At 44.4% G+C, this 20788-nt stretch overlaps 1 protein-coding gene across 1 annotated transcript in view; it reads left to right on the top strand.

Moving 5' to 3' along the window:
- LOC114118024 (zinc finger protein 665-like) overlaps positions 1-20788 on the top strand; it is a 39158-nt gene that overhangs the window by 952 nt on the left and 17418 nt on the right. The window contains 3 exon segments of the mRNA XM_060398875.1: positions 397-5200; positions 7333-18921; positions 20211-20293. Of these exon segments, the coding sequence (XP_060254858.1) occupies positions 20279-20293 (15 nt within the window). The 5' untranslated portion in view covers positions 397-5200; positions 7333-18921; positions 20211-20278.

Here is a 20788-nt window from a genome sequence, read left to right on the forward strand (position 1 = left end):
TAGGAGAGAAACAGGGAGAGGTGTTGACTAGAAGAGAAGGAAGTAAGCCTAGACACCTGGAGTGCCCCAGAGTGGCAGTGTAACAGGGAGAGAAAGGGTGTGACTAGAAGGCAGAGAGGGAGCAGAGTTGGAGAAAGAAAAAGACAGATGTATAGATGTTTAGGACAATTAGAAGGGTGGGGGTGGGGAGAAGAGCAGCAAGAGGAGAAACAAGTTGCCGAGGGGGGCAGGACAGGTGTGAGGGAAGAAATAGGAGGGCAGAAACAGCATCCCACCTGAGGCAGTGGACACCAAAGGACTGTTCCACATAGTGAGGTCTTCCTGTTTTTGTGGTTGTGGCAAACGAACGGGGGATGTTGATTCTAAGCCTGAAGCAGCCTGTTTTCCACTTGCCAGATCAACTTCTAAAAACTTACATTGTCTGAGGAAGAAGCTGGGAAGAGGAGGAAAAAAGGCAAGAAAGGAATGGCTCTTTCTCACGTAAAATCATATTCTCAGTTGATTCTCAGTCAGTCCTTCCTGAAATCCCTTCTTTGGACTTACTAATCATCTCTGACTCTGAAGTATCCTTCCTGACACTGGTACATGCACACTCAGCAGGGAACTTCCCTCAGGGCCTGTCATCTCCACTTAGATCCCATCTCCCCATGACCCAGTGTCCTGGACCTTGTGTGGAGGGCACCATCCTGGGCAGGGCTTCACACCCACAGGTTTGAGAAGGGGTCTCAGTGCTGTTGGGCAGCAGGGATTGCCTCGGGTCCTTCTGGCTGTGCAGTCTGCTCTCTGTCAATCAGGATTAAGAAGCTGTGGGTGGAAGTCAGGTATTAACGTGCACAGTACCTGGTAAAATCTGGAAGTAGACCTAAAAAGGGAAATTTGTTCTAAGGTAATTGAAGCTAAGTGAGTGAGTCACTGACTTCAAAATCTTGATTGGAAATGGGATGCAAAGTTCAAAATCAGGTATCAGTGATAGAGAGTGTGCTATTCCATCATCTGTTTGAAACTGTGACATGAATCTGAATCTGAGAGCTGGAAATTCACTGTCATTGCCTTCATTGTTCAGATTTTGTCTTTTCACTGTGTTCATTTTGTGGTTTGGCACAGAGATGTTTTTACTTTTCATCCAGGTGAGGTTTCCTCTTCATTGTTTAACCCATAGATTCACCATTTGTTATGGCAGCTGTCTTTTTTCCACTGGGTTTTCTTAGATTTTAAATATATGCAAATGGTTATTTCTGAACATTCCCTTCTGTTCCCTTGGTGTATAAATCCGTGTTTATGCCAGTACTACACTATCTGGATGATATTGTGATATGGCTTGAAAGTTTAAAAAGGGTGGCCTTCGTCTTTCATCTTTGTACTTATTGAAGAGTATTTTTGGTCCCCTTGAGATTCTTTATGATTCCTGGCAAGTTTTTTCTATTTCTGCGTACATCTATTGTATGTTTCATTATGAATTCATTGAATCTGTGGAACACTTTGAGTAAGTTGGAAATATAGAGTACTGAGATTTCCAGTCCATGACTACTAGATTTATTTGTTTATTTTGGATTTCTTTTAGAAATGTTTAAGTAGTTTTCAGTGTATATGTTTCACCTCCTTGGTGAATTATTCCCAAATATTTCATCCATTTTTAATACAATAGTAAGTAAAATTTTTATGTGATTTTCTTTTCACATTGTTCATTGTGTATAGAAATGCAGCTGATTTGCACGTTGACTGTTGTATTTTGCAAGTTTGCTAAAATTGCTATTTGATGGGGCAGGAGGTTTTTTGTGTCTGTATGGAATCTACAGTTTATACACAAAAGACTTTATCCTCTAGGGAAGACGGTAACTTTCTAATTTTTCACTTTGGAAAGTTTTGATTTCTTTTTCTTGTGTAATTGCTCTGGTTAGGGGCTTCAGTCCTTTGTTGAACAGTGATGCAGTGTGCACATCCTTGCCTTCTTCCCGATCCCAGAAGAAAAGTTTTCAGTCTTTCACCATTGAGAACAATGTTCAGTTCACTTCAGTTCAGTCCCTCAGTCATGTCCGACTCTTTGCGACCCCATGAATTGCAGCATGCCAGGCCTCCCTGTCCATCAGCAACTCCCAGAGTTCACTCAGAGTTACATCCATCGAGTCAGTGGTACCATCCAGCCATCTCATCCTCTGTCGTCCCCTTCTCCTCCTGCCCCCAATCCCTCCCAGCATCAGAGTCTTTTCCCATGAGTCAACTCTTCACATGAGGTGGCCAAAGTATTGCAGTTTCAGCTTTAGCATCGTTCCTTCCAAAGAACACCCAGGACTGATCTCCTTTAGAATGGACTGGTTGGATCTCCATGCCGTCCAAGGGACTCTCAAGAGTCTTCTCCAACACCACAGATCAAAAGCATCAATTCTTTGGCGCTCAGCCTTCTTTACAGTCCAACTCTCACATCCATACATGACCACTGGAAAAACCATAGCCTTGACTAGACGGACCTTTGTTGGCAAAGTAATGTCTCTGCTTAGAGTTTAAGTGGAGTTGTTTTGTTGTGTAATCATTCAGCTCTGGGCTTAAAGAAAAAAGTTTGTCCTTTTCTCCTCCTTGATAATTCCAGACTGCTTTCTATCCTTGAGAGCCCCAGACCCCTTTCTCCTCCTGGGTACCCCGGACTTCTCAACCTACCTAGGAAGTGATTCTCTCAGCTCTTTGGCCAAAGAGAAGTTTGTTTATTAAAGTCCCAGAGGAAGCTTAACCTTTCCCGAGTCCTCAGCCTGTCCTTCAACATGTATCATGTGTTCTTTCACCCGCCAGTGGTGCTGCAGCTCCATCAGACACAAAGGCAAGGTTTGTATCCACAACACTCGCCATCTCGCTGCTGTGAGCTGGTTGTTCTCGAGTGTGAGGAGCATGAGGTGGGCTGCCTTGCCCCCTCTTCTCTCTTTGTGGGCTTGGATCTATTGGCTACTCAATTCTTAGTCCATATAGATCAGAGCTGATGCCCCAAGGGTCTAACCCCTGATCCAGTGCTGGTTGCATCACAGTTGTCATATTTGGGAGATAGAATCGGCAAATGGGAAAGTACTGGCTGCTCTTTACTTTTATCTGGCACCTCAGAACCTGTAATGAACTGTCTCAGTCCCTGTCTGCCTCTGGAGATCGCTCAGTCGTTTCTGCTGCTCTCCTTTTGCTGCCATACATGTCAGGGTGTGTGGAATAGGCTGGTGGATTGGGTCTTCTGTGCCTGTCACTTGGGAAAACTGTAAGGACAGCAGTCCAACAAAGGGAATACGTGTGACTCTTTCAGGCTCTTAGCTTGGCATCTCTGGGTGGACCAAATAGTCCCATCTCAAGATCTTAGGCTATGAGACCCCCACATCTCATAGTTTTCCCCTCTCGTACTGGTCTATCTAGTCTGGGAGTATAGACTCTTTCTGACTTCGCTTTCTCCTTAGTTTGTATAATTTTTCCTTTTAAATTGATTTTGAAGTATGTGGCTCTAGGGTCTGAAGTCATGTCCAGGTTCTTTGCTGTGGTAATCCGCCTGTGTTTACAGGGCAGCTCCTCCTGGACTCTCTGTGGTGTGGGTTTACTGGGTAAGAGAAAATTTTTAAAGGAGAATCCTTTCCCTTATTGGTTGTAATATTTTCCTGCTGCATACAGAATTACCACCTGAAGCTACTTAGTATAGTGGTCAGCGTCTTCTGTGAGATGAGAAAGTATCTGAAGACTATGACCTGTACATCTTTTTCTGGCTTTGAGTGATGTCACAGAAGCCTGTGTAAAGGGCACTGTGATAGTGTTTTTCACGTGTACTATCACCATGCCCTTTGAACCTCGCCAAGAGGTGTAGGAACTTCTCCTGACAAGGGTACTGTCCAGGTTCACACCCTCATATTTGTGAGGCTGTTGACTAAACTGTTGCTGATGCTGCATGCTTGTCACCTGGGTGCTATTGATCATTCTGCCTCCACACTTAATTTTGTAGCAACTTAATGACAGAGCTTATGTAGTGGAGTGATAACTTCAGTGATGAACCATTATTTTTTTTCAAGGCCTAGCTACTTTCCTTTTTTTATATTTGTATGCATTATAAATGATTGTCTTTTATTTTTGTCATTAAGTTTCTATTTTATGTTACTCTTTGTATTTTATTTGCAATATGTGAGATGGTTGGTTAAGAGAGCTCCTCCACCCCAATGGTGGAATTGGTATTCAGTACTTTTTCGAGTTCTTTATGTATTCTTAATGTTAAGCTATTATTGAATATATGCTTGGCAATTTTTTTGTTGTATAGTGTACATTGTTTTTTCACTGCTGAGGATGGATTACTGCACAATATTTGATAATTAGGATGTGTGCAATTTACCTTTTTTATTTTGTTGGTATGAGATTTTGGTGTTGTATCTGATAAATCATTGGTGAATCCACTGTCGAGAATCATTTTTAGGTTATCTGTATGAAATTATGGATGCTAGGCAAACTTATTGTGATAATCGTTTCACAGTATACGTATCAGTTAATTTTTTCTCTGTAGCTTAAACTTACACAATGATATTTGTCATTGTAAGAGTTGCTTATACAACCCCTTTATGTCACTGTTTAAAGAGTTGGGTTTAGAAGGGGGAAATAATTAAAACACGTTGGGTAAAAGAAACAATAACGCAGTTTATAATCATTTAAAGTGTCTTGCTCTTAAAAGGCTGTGGTTAGTGACCCAAATGATCACATCCCTTAAGTCCTCCATCTCAGACACCCAGGTACTGACCCTAAGTTTGCTGTTTTGTAGGGTGTGAGTAGGGAATAGCCCATTTCTACCCAGGCAGAGTTTTGTATTTGCAATATAGACTCATTCTTGTTTCTTAAAACTGCCCAAGTTCCCAGTTCCCTGAATTGCTTCAGCCTCACTAGCAGGATCTGAGCACAACATGCTGTGAAAAACAGTTTTTATTGAGAATAAACCCTGTTAGACTTAAGAGGAAGTATCTTGGCTTCCGACATAACTTGAAGCTTTTACCTGAGCAGTGTTACAGACGGTAACTGAATGCTGTCAAGGTAACAGGCCCCGCCCCCTCCACGCCCCGCCCCTCCCACGAACAGTGCGCACAGCGGGTGCTCGCCCCGCCCCTGGTCGGAAGCCGCGGCTCTAAAACCAAGAGCCCTTTCCCACGGAGCCGGAAGTTGGAGAACGCGGAGCCGAGGTCCTAGAGCGGCGCCTAAGCTTCCTTCTAGAGTAAGTTTGCAGAGCTCGCCACCCCTCCATCCCCCACCTCCGCGCCCGCTCACTCGTCCTCATGGTGTGAGAATTGCCAGCGACCTGAAAACCCTGGCACCCGGTGCTCGGCCCCGGATAGACGCTGCAGCTGCCGTTGCGGCCCAGTTATCTTTTCGTTTGGGTTTTAAGTGTTGCTGAGGCGGTTTCGGCCCTCGGTGCGCGTAGACCCTCGCCTCTGACGACATTTTCCTGCTTAAAACCGTTTTTGACCTCTGGCCTCGCCAAGTAAAGCCCTCTCTCGCGAGTTGGAGTCCCGCCCACCGTGTCGTCTTCTCGATCGCTGGAAGCAGAGCCCTGATAGGCCGCACGCCCTCTCCCCAGTCCCGGGATTCCCGGGATTCCGCAGAGCCGGCCCTGCTCCTGAGCCCCCTCCTTCCCAGCCCCTCCGTCCTCGCGTCTCCTGAGGCCGGTCCTTCTGCCCTGCAGCAGCCCTCTTTCCTGTCAGCCCGTCCCCTCACCCCTCATAGGGTAGGTGACCTGGGCCAGCCATGTGTGTCCCATGCCCAATTCAACTCGGTCGGAAAAGGTGATCTTCAGGTCCGGGGGCGTCTCGTTCTGTCGCCCACTCAGTAAATTCAGGAGGCAGGAGGATCAGGAGAAGCAGAGTCAGAAGGACTGAGAGAAATAACTGAAAGCGAGGAGAAAAGCATCAGGGAGAACCAGTGGGCAAACAGAATGGCTGAGGGATTTGCAAAGGGATAGTCAAGTCAAAGAGGTTAAGCCTTGAAAATAGCCAAGTGAGTAAAATAGAGAAGTATTAATAAACCAGAAAGCCAGATCTCCAGGGACTGGAAAACAGCACAGGGAGAACTGCCCTGTCTCAGTGATGGGAGCGGGGAGGCGAAGGGCGATGAGGACGTCGGAGGTCGAGAGTCCCTAACTGGGTTTTGACCAGGTTTGAGTCCAGGCCTCTTGAGTTAGGGTCCTGAGTTGTGTTTTCACTCGGTTGGAGTCCCGCCACAAAGGTTCATCTGAGGTGGCCGGTTTTCTGGTGCTGGCAGAGAAGGGTAGGAGCAGAGGAAGAAAGGGCTGGAAGGAAGCATAGCCACATGGCCTGCCAGAGAGTGGGGAGGAAGGGAGAGTCACAGCGAGAGGAGGGGAGTAATCTGGAGCGCAGAGAGGGAGCCGAAATGGGGGAAGAAAGAGGCAGACATAGGTATGGATTTTTGAAAGACTCAGGAAGGTTGGAGAGAGAGAGCATTTCGAGGGGGAACGAATTCCATTAGCCTGGGACAGGACACGTGTGAGGGAGGAAATAGGACAGGAGCAGCAGGAGAGCAGAGGGGGAGAAAAAGAGACACCAGACCCAGATGAAATAAGGAGATAGGTGAACCGGGGGGTAACCTCGATCCAGGTGTGGCCACTTTTTGGATACAGATGATTTTTTTAGTTATACAGAGGAGAATGAGAATTTCAAAACTCCTGTCTATGAGGCTTGTGTCTTTTTTTATTAGTTGTGGCAGAAGATGACTTTAATTTGCAAACCCTGTTAAGCCTGGGGCAGTGGCTTGATTCACTGAGTTGTGAGTGACCCCCTTCCCTGGTCCTATCATAAGATAGAGGTCAGGGAAGAAGAGACTGGAGCAAGAAATGACCATCTCTAGAGTGTCACAGGTAGTAGCTTTTTTTTTTTTTTTTTAATGAATTTTTTTGGCTGGGCTGTGCCATGGGCTCAGGAGTTGTGGCTCCCAGGTTCTAAAGCACAGGTTCAGTAGTGCACAGGCTTAGTTGCTTGTACTTGTGGGATCTTCCTGAACCAGGGATAGAACCCATGTCCCCTGCATTGTCAGGCAGATTCTTATCCACTGTATCATTATTGGGTAGCATTTTTAAAGGAACACTTTTTTTTTTTTTTTAACGGATTCACATTTTCTCCTTTCTTTATGTATGGTGCTTTTTGTAGCTTGGAATAGGCCTTAATTCATTCAGTTTCTGTACTCATTTTTAACTTCAGAAATAAGCTTTTTTAGTTTCCAGTATTCTACTCTTATCATCCTTTTCTAAAATGATTATTCTCCACATTTTTTTAAACTTTTACACCAGGTTTTTAGATTAAAAATCATTCAGTTTTTTTTCCAAATTTTTTTCAGATTCATTCCTTGCCTGAGTGATTTCTTCCCTTTATTTCATACATTTGAAATCTTCTTTGGTAAGTAGTAAATCATCTTAGACTATTTTGTGCCATACTTAGCAAAAATGTCACCTCGTTTATCAGTTCTAATGAGGTAGATGAACCTAGAGTCTATTATACAGAGTGAAATAAGTCAGAAACAGAAAGACAAATACTGTATATTAATGCATATATATGGAATTTAGAAAGATGGTACCAGTGATCCTACATGCAGGGCAACAAAGGGAGACACAGATGTAAAGAACAGATTTTTGGACTCAGTGGGAGAAGGTGAGGGTGGGATGATTTGAGAGAATAGCACTGAAACATGTAAATTACCATATGTAAAATGGAATGATCAGTGCAAGTTTGGTGCACGAAGCAGGGCACCCAAAGCCAGTGCTCTGGAACAACCTAGAGAGATCTGGTGAGAAGGGAGGTGGAAGATTCAGAATGGGGGTGCTGCTGCTGCTAAGTCATGTCAGTCGTGTCTGACACTGTGCGACCCCATAGATGGCAGCCCAACAGGCTCCTCTGTCCCTGGGATTCTCCAGGCAAGAATACTGGCATGGGTTGCCATTTCCTTCTCCAATGCATGAAAGTGAAAAGGGAAAGTGAAGTCACTCAGTCGTGTCTGGCTCTTGGCGACCCCATGGACTGCAGCCTACCAGGTTCCACCATCCATGGGATTTTCCAGGCAGGAGTACTGGAGTGGGGTGCCATTATAGTCACTGCTACTGCTAAGTCACTTCATTCGTGTCTGACTGCGCGACCCCATAGACAGCAGCCCACCAGATTCCCCCATTCCTGGGATTCTCCAAGCAAGAACAGTGGAGTGGGTTGCCATTTCCTTCTCCAGTGCATGAAAGTGAAAAGTGAAAGTGAAGTCACTCAGTCGTGTCTGACCCTCAGAGACCCATGGACTGCAGGCTTCTCCGTCCATGGGATTTTCCAGGCAAGAGTACTGGAGTGGGGTGACATTGCCTTCAGTCTGTTAATGAAGGAAAGGAATGTTTTAAAACTCAGAATGGCACCAGGCCCCTCATCCATAAGATGCATTTTGGGATAATCTTGGCACCAGATGATTCATCCCAGGCCATAAAATGATTAACTGGAATCTTGTAGAAGGGCAGATTACCATGTAAATAGTTTTGTTTACATAGATTAGGAGACAGTATCTTGAGTATAACATACTGGTTTGTGAAGTAGGTTCTGAGCCATTAGGCAGAACAGGCTTGAAGACAGAGTCTGGGGTAAATGCATAGTCCATTCACATAGCTTAAGACAAACATTTCCATAAGAAAAATGCCTTGGTCAACTCAAGGTTTGAGAATAGTGAACTTCAGGTAAAACCAAGTGTTATTATGGCAACAAGGTATGTTAAAAGAAACCTTCTTTTACATTTGTATAGAGAATGACAAAAGTATCGCTAGTTTGTTTCCTCCTGCCACTTAAGAGAGAGAAAAATGTCTGACACTTACAGCCTATTTCCTCCATTTGGAGACCCCTGGCCTTCCTGTCTGTTACCCTCTCAGTCCCCCCTTTTCTTTTAGAAGAATTATGTTGCCTAGGGAAAAGGGGCATTGTTCTCGTTCCATAACTGCTTCTGAGCTGAAAATGGGCATTATCCCTAAATTGGTGAGGCAACGTGTTCTCCTAACCATCATACCGAAGATGTCTGATCCAGGGCCCCCAAATAGTAGTTGGAAGAAGCTGCAGCAGTAGCAGGAGTTTGAGCAACTATTGCAGGAAGGGGGACCACTTACAGGGTCCGAAACTGAGCTCTTGTCTAACACTCGGAAATGCATTGCCCGAGGAGACATATGTGCTGACAAAGCAAGAGATTTTATTGGGAAGGGCACTTGGGTGGAGAGCAATAGGGTAAGGGAACCCAGGAGAACTGCTCTGCTGGGCAGCCCACAGTCTCGGATTTTATGGTGATGATATTAGTTTCCGGGTGGTCTTTGGCCAATCATTCTAATTCAGAGTCTTTCCTGGTGGCACACGCATCACTCAGCCAAGATGGATGCTAGCGAGAGGGATTCTGGGAAGTGGACAGACACTCCATGTCTCCTTTCGACCTTTTTGGAACTCTTCAGGTTAGTGGTGGCTCATTAGTTCCATATTCCTTATCAGGATCTCCTGCTGTAAAACAACTCATGCAAATGGTTACTATGGTGCCTGGCCAGGGTGGGGGGTTTCAGTGTGCTTCCCCTAACACAGCCATTTGTAACTTAAAAGCTTTCATGCAACTAGAAACAAATCCAGTTACACAGTTACAGATGCAGGGAGCAAACAGCAAAAACAAAACAATCCGAATTATTGTAAGAAAGATCGTTTTCCACCATGGGGCACTAGTTAACATCTCCCAAAATGAGGCAGTTGAGGCTTCAGGAATATCCATAGCCCCAATCATCTTGTTCATGTGTTTAGTAAAGTGAATAACATTAGGGCTCATATCAGGTGTATATGTACAGCATTGGGTATGAATAATGGCACAAGTTCCTCCTTGCACAGCTGTCAGAATATCTAAAGGCAATCTGTTTTGTAAAACCACCTTTCTAATTTGTGCTTGTTCAGCATTAAGAGCTGAAATAGCTTTTTGAGAATCTTGTAATGCCTGTTGAGTAAAATTAGTCAGTGCATCCACTCGTAGCATATCATCTGTAGTTCCCAAAGAGGAAACAAAGACTGCAGCCAAATAATCATACCAGTGAAATACAGACCTTGCCCACCGAGTTTTAAGGTGGGGAAAATTAGCAGGCTTTTCTGGAAGCTCTGAAAATATAAAGCCGTGAGTAAAGGCTAGACCCAGGGTGCATCTCCCTATCCAACCAAGGGGAAGCCATGCCCATAAGTAAGAGCCACATATCCAATAGGTCCCGTTTGGAGCAAGCCAGCTGACTGAGATATCCAGTCCCAATTAATGCCTGGCCAGACAAAGGGAGGACCAGAACTGGGGTTGGAAAACACAGGAATGATTACGTTGCATACATCCTGAAGCAAAAATCCCAGTTGTTTCCAATCATTGTAATTAAGTTGTTGGCTGACTTTTGGGGATGGCTCTGTTTGTTCCCAGCATAGAAGGGCAGTAGATACTAGATGTCCTTTTTCAGGAGTTAGCCATATAACCTCATCCCATATTTGATAAACGTCAGGTAAAAAACCATTAGATCCAGACCTATTTGCCTTATGTGTAGCGAAATAGTCATTAAACCGAGACAATGTATAATCAAAAGTCAGATTATGTCCATAGTTAAAGTACAAAGTGTTGCACCAGTCCAATTTAGGGTTGGTAGATGCCATCAGATGTAGAAGAGGCATCACATATGATTGCTGTTGAAGGTATTTGCAGACTTGGAGAAAGTCTTTTTCTTGAAGTGGAGATGTCCGCCACAGGAAGCCTTTCATGATGAAGAGGGGAGTGCTCCACAGACCCAGCAGTTAGACCAATTGTGGAATGCAGCGGGGTGAGCCCAGGACAGGAAGTCATTGTCTTGAGGATCAAACGGCACACTTCGGATTTTTGGAGTCAGCAGAAGTAGGCTCACATAGATTATCAGGCCCATCTGAAAGGTACAAAGTCAGAGCATAGAAAGTAAAGACATAAAATGAAGTCACCTAGTTTTGGTCAGGGTGCCACCTCTTAACTCAAGTGTGATGTACCCACGAATCAATTCCTGGCACTTTGACAGCTGTGGAAGAAGAAAGAATAACCTGGTAAGGGCCTTCCCAGAGGGGCTCGGGGGATGGGCCCCCAGATCTCAGTGTTTTTATGAGGACCTCGATTCCTGGCTCAAATAGAGGCTTGCTTGACTCAGAGGCCGGGTCAGGAGTCATCTCTCGGAGTTCTGTTAATGCCTGTTGAAAAGCTGAGAGCTGAGTTACATAACTAGTTAATTCCAAGGCTTCAGGGTCTATAATGATGTCTGTGCATAAGAAAGGCCTTCCATAAATACGTTCAAAGCTGGACAGTCCTTCCCTTTTGGGGGCAGTTCAAGGCCTCATTAAAGCTATGGGTAGGACTTTAATCCCGTTGTCCTGTGTCTCTTTAGTTAATTTGCGCAGATGTCTTTTGATAATGTCATTAGATTTTTCAACCTTTCCTGAAGATTGGGGTCTCCAGGAACAGTGTAAATCATACTCTATTTCTAGAGCTTTAGATAACCCCTGAGTTACAGCAGCTTTAAATGTGGAGCCATTGTCACTCTGAAGGCTCTGTGGCAGCCCAAACCTGGGGATAGTTTCATGGATTGAAATCTCTATAAACTCCTTAGCCTGCTTACTATGACAGGGAACACCTCAATCCATCCAGTAAAAGTATCTACCCAAACTTGTAAGCAAGAATGTCAGTTAGCTTTTGGCATATGGGTAAAATCAATTTCCCAGCCCTCTCCAGGATACTTTCCACTTCGTTGTAATCCAGATATTGCTAGCTTCTCAGTCTTTGGGTTATTTTCTGACAAACCTCATAACTTTTGATAATGTTCTTTAAAGTTTTCATTACATTTTTACCTTCAAACAAATGAGAAGCAATCTGGTAAGTACTCTCTGCACTCAAATGAAAACTCTGGTGTAAACCCTTAAGAATTTTCCATTGAGCATTTTCAGGAAGTATTAATCGTCCATCCTGGGACTATAACCATCTTTTATTTGTAATCTTAGTTCCTCTTTTCTCATATCTTTCTAATTCTTGCTTAGTATATTATGGTTTTTCCTGTTTCTCAGGACCTGTCTAAATCAAAGGCGTCTGCAGTGAAGGGGTTTCATAAAGTGCCCGCTTTTCTGGCTTGAGTCAGCCAGCTGATTACCTCCAGCTGCTTTACTCCCATCCCTGCTGTGCCCTTTGCAATGCATAACAGCTACACAATATAAAGCAGTTAAAAGTCTCTCAATCTCTCTGAAATGCTTCATAGGTTCTCCTGTTGCTGTTTTAAACTGTCTTTCTTTCCATATTGCAGCATGAGCATGTAAAGTCAAATAAGCATACTTAGAATCCTTGTAGATATTTCGTTGCTGCCCTTTGCTTAACTATAGAGCTCAGGTCAGAGCCACAAGCTCTGCTAACTGAGCACTGGTTCCCTGGGGGAGAGATTTTGTTTCTGAAACCTGCTCAGCAGTCACCGTGGTGTAACCTGCTTTATGCTTTCCATCCCGAACAAAAGAACTGCCATCTGTAAATATTTCCATGTCAGGATTGTCTAATAGGGTATCCATTAGATCCTCCCAAGCTGCATAGTTTAAAGTTAGAAATTGGGAACAATCGTGATCAGGTGTTTCATTTTCCTTCTCAGGAAGGAAAGTGGCAGGATTTAAATGTCCACACACTTTAAGCTTAGTTACTGGTCCTTCTAACAACAAAGACTGATTTTAAGAAGCCTACTGTCTGTCATCCAAATATTAACCTTAGAATTTAAGATTCCATTCACATCATGAGAATTCAGGAAAGTAAGATTTCTTCGATTAATTATTTTTAAAGCTTCAGGTGCTAATAAAGCTGCTGCCCCAATTACTCTTAGGCAGTGGGGCCACCCACGTGAAATTACATCTGATGTTCTGCTTAGATGAGCAATAGGTTGCTGGTGAGGCCCTCGGGGTTGTGTCAAAATTCCCAAGGCCACACCTTTTCTTTCAGTGACAAACAAATTAAATCCTGACCCTGTGGGCAAACTCAAAGCAGGAGCTTGCAGGAGGGCAGTCTGAAGAACCTTAAAAGCCTTTTGAGTCCTGGAGACCAAAGCAGTTTGTCTGTTTGGGCCTGCTGAGTTTCAGCTATAAGTTTATATAAAGGCCGGGCAAGTTCCCCATAACCGGGAATCCAAATATGACAGTAGCCTGTGATTCCCAGAAATCTTCTCAATTCTCTTAAAGTCATAGGTAGGGGATGATTTGGTATGGGTTTAATTTTCTCAGGGCCTATGGCCCTAGTCCCTTCTGATATGATTAGGCCCAGATATCTAACAGATTGTTGACAAAGCTGAGCCTTTTCTCTTGACGCCTTATAACCGCAGCCTGCCAGAAAGTTAAAGAAATCTTCTGAGGCTCCTGAACAAGCTTCCTCTGTCTCAGCACAGAGCCAAATATCATCTACATATTGTAACACCACCGCTTCGGAGCTATTAAAGTTTTGTAGATCCCGTGACAAACTTTGTCCAAATAAGTGAGGACTGTCACGAAATCCCGGGGGCAAAACTGTCCAGGTTAACTGAGAAGCTGGCTGCATAGGGTCTTCAAAGGCAAATAGAAATTGACTTTCCTCTGCCAAAGGCACAGAATAGAAAGCATTTTTCAAATCAATTACTGAGAAATATTTGGCTCATTCAGCAATTTCAGACAATAGAGTATAAGGATTAGGCACCATGAGGTGTAAAGGAACTACAGCCTCATTTATTATTCATAAATCTTGAACTAGTCTCCATTTACCATTTGATTTCTTTATACCCAAAATAGTGTTGCATGGACTGTTATAGGGAACTAATAGTCCCTGCTCCTTCAAATTTTCGATGATGTGTTTTAACCCTTAACCTCAGGTTTCAATGGATACTGCTTCTTATGTGGAAATAAGTGGATCTTTGAGCTTGACAACTACAGGAATAGCATTTTGTTCTTGATCCACATATTTTCCATCAGCCCATACTCTAGGATTTACAGTTTGTTCAACTAAAGGGAGAGAAAGGGAGGGCTCTATATTTTTGAAAACAGAGGCATGGACCTTGTTCAGTATATTCCTCCCCAAAAGGGGTGAGGGAGACTCTGGCACAATCAGAAACTCGTGTGAAAATAGCCCAGAATCTCAGTTACAACATAAAGAATAACTGAAATAATCCCCTTTGGCTCGTCCAGACAGTCCCATTACAGAAGCGGATCCGGAAGGAAGTGGGCCAGGGGCTTCAGTAAGCATGGAGTACTTTGCCCAGTATCTAAAAGGAAATCGATGGCTTGGCCCCCCACAGTTATTAATACCTGGGGTTCCTCAGGTGTAATTAGGACAGGAGCTTGTGTGGCGACCCCCGGGCACCTTCAGTCCTGATTGTCTTGAGAATCTGACCCCAGGTGTCATTATGACAATCCAGTATTTTAAGAGAAACCTCCTTTTAGATTTGTATAGAGAAGGAAAAAAATATCGCTAGTTTGTTTCCTCCTGCTGCTTAAGAGAGATAAAAATGTCTGACACTTGCAGCCTATTTCCTCCCTTTGGAGACCCCTGGCCTTCCTGCCTGTTACCCTCTCAACATCGTGTAATAAAATAGACATATTTTCAAGTGTGGTTTTACCAAAGACATGAATTGTGTGTATGTGTTTATGTGTGCGCACACAAATGGATATTTCTGGTCTCAGCTGTTTACCAGAGAATGACGGAGGTATGACATTAGATCTTGTGAAATTAAAGGTATTTCTTTGAGAAATGGGAAAATAAAAGAACATGTAACATGATAAAACCAACAAAATGCTTCATTCTTTCCTTTCCAAAAAGAAAAAAAGAAAAAACCACCTAGTTTAACTGGTTAGTCTAATGGTCTGTTTTCTCCATTTTCTATGATCAGTGAAAAAAAGTGAGTTGTGCAGTGATATGAAGATGTTTCCCTCAGGTCCCTTTGTGTCTTTTCTGTGCAAATGCAACAGAGCCTCTCTCTTAATAATGAAAAAGGTTGCTCAGATCCTATTTCCAAGCTGACCCTTACAATGTTTTTTGTACCAGTGGATATATATTTGCAATTCTGTATTTTTAAAATATTTTACTGCAATCATATAATAAAGAATTACCTGCTTGGTATCAGTTTGACCCAATCTTGAAAGAAAAGTTTCTTTTGCTCAGATACATGACAGATGTTCCTGGTCTTAAATGGGATGGGCAATAAGGACAAACTTGGCCCACTTGCCCTTCAGACTCCCATTTCGTTATTCAGTTATACCCAGTTCTCTTCACTCAGCTCAGACCTTCTCATAAACTGCTTATCTCTGGGCCTGAGGGAGCCCACTTATAACATGCAGATGAGAGACTAGACTGGAATCTCTGAGCGTGAGCAACACTGGCCCCTGAATTGGCTATGTGTCTGTGTGTGGCAGTTCTGGTTTGGAGGGAGTTTCTGGTGGTAATGAGAATTGTAAATAGATCCCAGTCCTCCCTGAATGAAAAAGGAAAAGGAAAACTGTATGATGGAGGCAGGATCACAGGCTCAGAATTAGATGACTTCTATGAATGAGGCTAAATCTGAAGGGAGATTTTTTTTTTTTTTTTTTAATGTCCTTACATTCAGACTTCCACTGCCTTTCATTTGTTTTTGGGTCAAAAGCTTGACTCCTTGCTGTTTGTCCACAACCCTCTGTCAAGCTTAGGGCCCTGTCAGTGTCCCCAGCCTCATCCTGGGAGTTGAACCTTTGCTCATGGTTCAGCCTGTACTGGTCTCATTTACTTTTTCTCTGTTTCAAAATACGAAAACCATTTCTGTCTGACATTGTAGTTCCTTTTCTTACCATCAGGCCACCATGACTCAGGCCATTTGTCACCCTTCAAGTCTAGGCTCAGAGAGGTCTCCCCATCCCCTCCTAACAGTCTCTCTCATGTTATCTAGGTTTATTGCCTCTGTATCACTTGCCATCAGCAGAAATTAATGCCCTTCTTCATGGATTATTTTGAGTCCTTCCTGGTTCCCTTCTTTTTAGGGCTCATATGTTCCTCTTCTTCCCAGCATGGCTGCAGTACCTGTTACTAGAAATGTCTGTAGATGACAGAACTATGGGTTGGGCTGAATAATCCTCTAGGAAGACCAAGAGAACAGGGCAGGTGATGAAGCTGTTTCCCGTGTTCTGGACATTTCAGCTGTAATTGATCTTTACCCCATGTGACTACTTAATTACTCAAAAGATGAGCCAAGAAATATAGGAAGTCCTGAAAAGCCCTACAGAACTGGTGTCCTCAAGCAGTGGGCTAAGATGTCCCCATGTTTCGTCTGCTGGGTTTCATCCTCTGCAGCCCCCAGATCTAAGCTCTGTCCAACCAGGATCAGTCACCATAGTGGACAGCAGCTTTGCCATCTAAGAGTTCATGTCCTTAGTGTCAGCGTTGTGGTTTCACTGCGCTGAGGATGAGCAGAAATCCAAAACCTAATGGGGCAGGAAGAAGACCCTGCCCCGTGCGCCCCCCAAGAGCTAGAATATCTTCGAAGTAGGTGTGGGTGGAGAAAACAGGAGACAGTGAAACCTGGAGACCCTTGCTTTGAGAATTCCTCGTCTCAAATGCCTTTGTACGTGGACTCCATAATGTCCCCAGGTGGTGGCAGACTTTCGCAGGAGGGCCAGCCTCTTGATTTTCACACTGCATGTGCAGTGTCCTTTGGGTGGTAGCTCGTGGGCACTCCTCTTGTGATCCCCTTTGCCCGGAAACCCCTGTGTGCTTTAGTCTTGCTTAGTCCAGTCATCAGGGAGGAGAGGTAGACAAATGGGGAAAGCGGAGGGAGCCTGGTGGGGTCTGCAGGAGGCTTGTGGCAGTACTTGGGGGCATCAGGGTGAGTCCAGTGAATGGAGCGTGTGCCCATCCCAAGTGTAGTTGCAGGGACAAGGGGTGTGTGGATCTGTTGGAAGAGAATGTCTCCATTCAGGCTGGGGCACCTGGAAGGGGGTTTGTTGGAGATCCCGCATGGAGTGGTTTGAGGTTCTACTGCCTGAGCTCGTGTTCCCTGGAGAGCAGTGCTGAGGCTGACATGTGCCTGCACAGGTTTGATTTGACAACTCGTGACCACACGTGAGCAGCAATGAAGAACGTGGAATTCAGCCAAGAGAAGTCTTTTCCACTGTTGGAACGGTGGCCTGGGCTGAGCCTGCAGGCACCTGTGGGTGCAGGAGGATGGGAGCCTTGGGTTTGAGGGGCTGGTTCTAGCAGGTGCCCCCAGCATCCACTCCGCTCCCTGGCTTTTGTTGGCTCTTTTAGCAGGCAGGCACCGTAGAGTAACAGGGAAAATCTCAGGTCATTTTTTTGCATCAACTTTGGTATCATTGTGTACTTGGGGTTGCCAGTGCAGAAAGGTTCATGTGCATTTGGGAAGATACCAAGAGAATCTGGAGTGTTTCCTTGGAAGATGGTGAGGTCTCACTGGGCCATGTGCATCATTGGAGTTATCCCTCTTTTTCATAGTCTTTGGAGATTTCGATGTTTGACTTGGATCACTCACTGTAAATGAAAATATGGTGTCTTGTGTCTGTGGATCCTTGGTGTCCTCTTTTGTATTTTGCCTCATGCATGAGCAATCAGGGCTTGGAATGCTTTGTGTTTGTATAAGAGGGTTAGAGTCTCATTATGGGCTCTGTGGAGACTCTGTTGGATACCATGAAAGTTTGTAAGTTTGTTTGAGTCCCACTGGGAACACAGGAGTACTAAGGTTAAGATCACAGAATGCTTGTTATAAGGTGGTCCTACTAGGTAGGGATCTCTGGGCCCAACCTGAGAAGAGTCATAAAGTCCTGTGACGTCGGGGAGGATGGCTCCATAAAATCAGAGGGCAGCGATGCCACAGTGATCTGCAGCCTGGAGGCTTGTCCTCTAGAAGATGCAGCTGCAACTGTCTTGCTGCCAGGCTAGGTTCTGTGTTATCCACTCCTGTCCCTCCAAAAATAAGCACACATACAGCACAGTACAGAAACACGGAATCTTAACTGCACTGCTGGTGGTAATGTAAATGGTTCTGCTATGTTGGAAAATAAAATGGACGTTCCTTAACAAATTAACATAGAAGAGGCCTACAGTGTGTCAAACCCATTTCTGACAGATATCCAAAGGAAAAGCAATCAGTTTTTCAGGGATATGTCCACAGTCCCATGAGTGTGACTGGATTTGTAGTAGCCAAGGCATAGACACAGCCCAGATGTCTCTTGACAAAAGAATAGGTTACAAAAGTGTGGTATAGAAATATTTATTATATACTGTATATTCATGAACTATGTTTTCTCTGTATATAAATATAAAAATCAAGAATCCTGCATTTATGCCAGAATGAATGAACCTAGAGAACATTATGCCAAGTTAAATAAGCCTGACAAACGAGGACAGACACTATGTGGAAACTAGACTGGTCAAACTCATAGAGCCATCGAGTAATGAGGCTTTACCAGGAGGTGGGTGGAGGGGGAAATGGGGCACTGGTAGTCAAAGAGTAGAGATTTTCTGTTGTAAAATAAGTAAGTTCTGGGGATCTGAGGTGCTGCCTGCTGCCGGTAGTGTTTCTATATCCTTGAAATTCGCCCAGAGAGAAATAATACAGTGTAGTCATAGGTGGAAGTGTAACTTCCTCGACTATGATAATTATTCAGTGTATGAGTCTATCACATGATCACTTTGTACACAGTACATTTATACCATTTTTGTGAGTTACACCTTAGTAAGGCTGGGAAAGAAAAAGAGACTTGGGGGGGGGGGGCGTGCTTTTCGCCTCTGAATGGTGCTCAGTCCAGGCTTCATGTTTCATTGATGACGCATTTTGCATACACATGTGCCGGAGTCCAGCTCCAGCAGCCAGGGAATCAGCCTGAAGAGATGAGCGGTGTCGGTGGAGAATGATGCAGCCTCTGACTCAAGGTATGGGACTGCATGTTTATTGTAAGCTTCAGATTCTCTTTTATACTTTAACAAAACCATTAGGTCAGAGGTTTGGAATTTTCAATTTTCCCCTCACCCAGATTTATTGTCTCTATAAAACATTGTTGCCCTTCAAACAGAGTTTCTGCTTCAGTGATTCTCTCAGAATCCTGGTTACTTTAACTTGTGATTACACTGTAACTCATGCTTATGTCTGGGCTATATAACACATTCCTCAGTTTATTTCTTATCTTTCTAAATCCTGTTTGCCCCTAGCATCCTAAGTTCACTATCTCCTAAGAAGGCTTTAGCTATTAATATCTCTGAAATTCCTAATCTATATAAGCTATTGTAAAACATGCTAGCACTACCACATTACTTAAATTTTTAGCTTCTAACTATTCTTAATTATTCCAAAACTCTTAAGTTCAGCAAACTTCCTTTGCCATAAACATTTCCCTCACAAATAGGTCTCAGATGACAATCCTTCCCATGGCCTCAAGCTGTGGCCTACTTGCTCATCCTGGAATACTCTTTATAAAGATCCTTGAACAAAGGTCAGTGGTTAACTATATGGATTATTCTCTGGGCACAACTACAGAAGGCTTTGTGCCTTCTCGTGCTCTACTCAAGGACAATAAGCACCTTAACCTTCTTTTCAGTAACGCAACCGAGCAAAGGGAAAAACAGTTAGAATCACAATACCTAACTCCTTCATCCCAGGTCTATGCCTGCAGGAGAAGGAGAGGGAGTTAGGGCCGTGCCTCTATTTTGTCAGTAATGTCTAATGCAGCTCCTGACACACATGTTTTGTACCCTCTGACCAGAGATTCCCCTTCAGGTAGTTTGTGTTGGTCCACAGCTTGAGACTGTTTAAGATGCCCCAGTTGATTCCAGTCTGGATCCCTCACTGAGCATCAGGACTCTTGAGTCCTTCCAGTCCTGAGGGGGAGATCTGGGCTGAGGAGGGGATGCTCCATTCTGAGTGGGGATGGATTAGGGCTTGCTGTGTGACCTGAAGGAGATTGCCTGGTCAGTAGAGGTGCCTCCTGCTGCTGTGTACATGAGGCCTCAGCAGGAGGGGAGTGTGATCTGAGGGAAAGTGTGGGAAAGTCCCGTGTTGGTCTCTCTGCGGAAGTTAACTGTCCTAAGTCCCTCCTGAGACATTGGCCACAGGGGCCTATCTGTTCCTCATGGTGAGGGCTTCCCTGTGTGTGTGTGGTGTGGGCTCAGGAAGGGGATGTGTTGACTCTAAGCATTAAACAGCATGTTTTCAACTTTCATGATAGACCTCTGAAGACTCGTGTTGCCTGGGGAAGCCCTGAAGTTAAAGAAGAGGAAAGAAAATGAGTGAGGCATGGCTCGCTCTCAGGTAAGGTCATATTTCGTCTGTCCTTCCTGAAATGCCCTTCACTAGACTCACTAATCATATCTGACTCTGGAGTGTCCTGTGTGACTCCTGTACATGCACAGTCATCCAGGGCCTTCCCCCAGGCCCTGTCGTCTCCACTTAGATTCCGGTCCCCATGACTCGGTGACCTGGCCCTTGTGAGGAGGCTCCCCTGGGCACCGTCCTGGGCAGGGCTTCTCACCCACGGGTTGGAGAAGGGGTCTCAGTGCTGTTGGGCAGCAGGGATTGCTTAGGGCCTATCTGGATGCACTGTCTGCTCTCTCAACCAGGGTAAGGAAACTGCACGTGAAAGTCAAGTGTTTGTATGCACAATAGCTGGTTAAATCTGGGAATCAGAGCAATTGAGCCTGTCCTTTGCCTTTTGCGTATCTTGACATCCTTGTGAATATACCTTACATATACACAAAGAATTATTTCTGAGTACTGTGTTGTGTTCAGTTGGTTTATTTGTCTGTT

This window comes from Ovis aries, chromosome 14 (genome assembly GCF_016772045.2).
Source record: "Ovis aries strain OAR_USU_Benz2616 breed Rambouillet chromosome 14, ARS-UI_Ramb_v3.0, whole genome shotgun sequence".
NCBI lineage: Eukaryota > Metazoa > Chordata > Mammalia > Artiodactyla > Bovidae > Ovis > Ovis aries.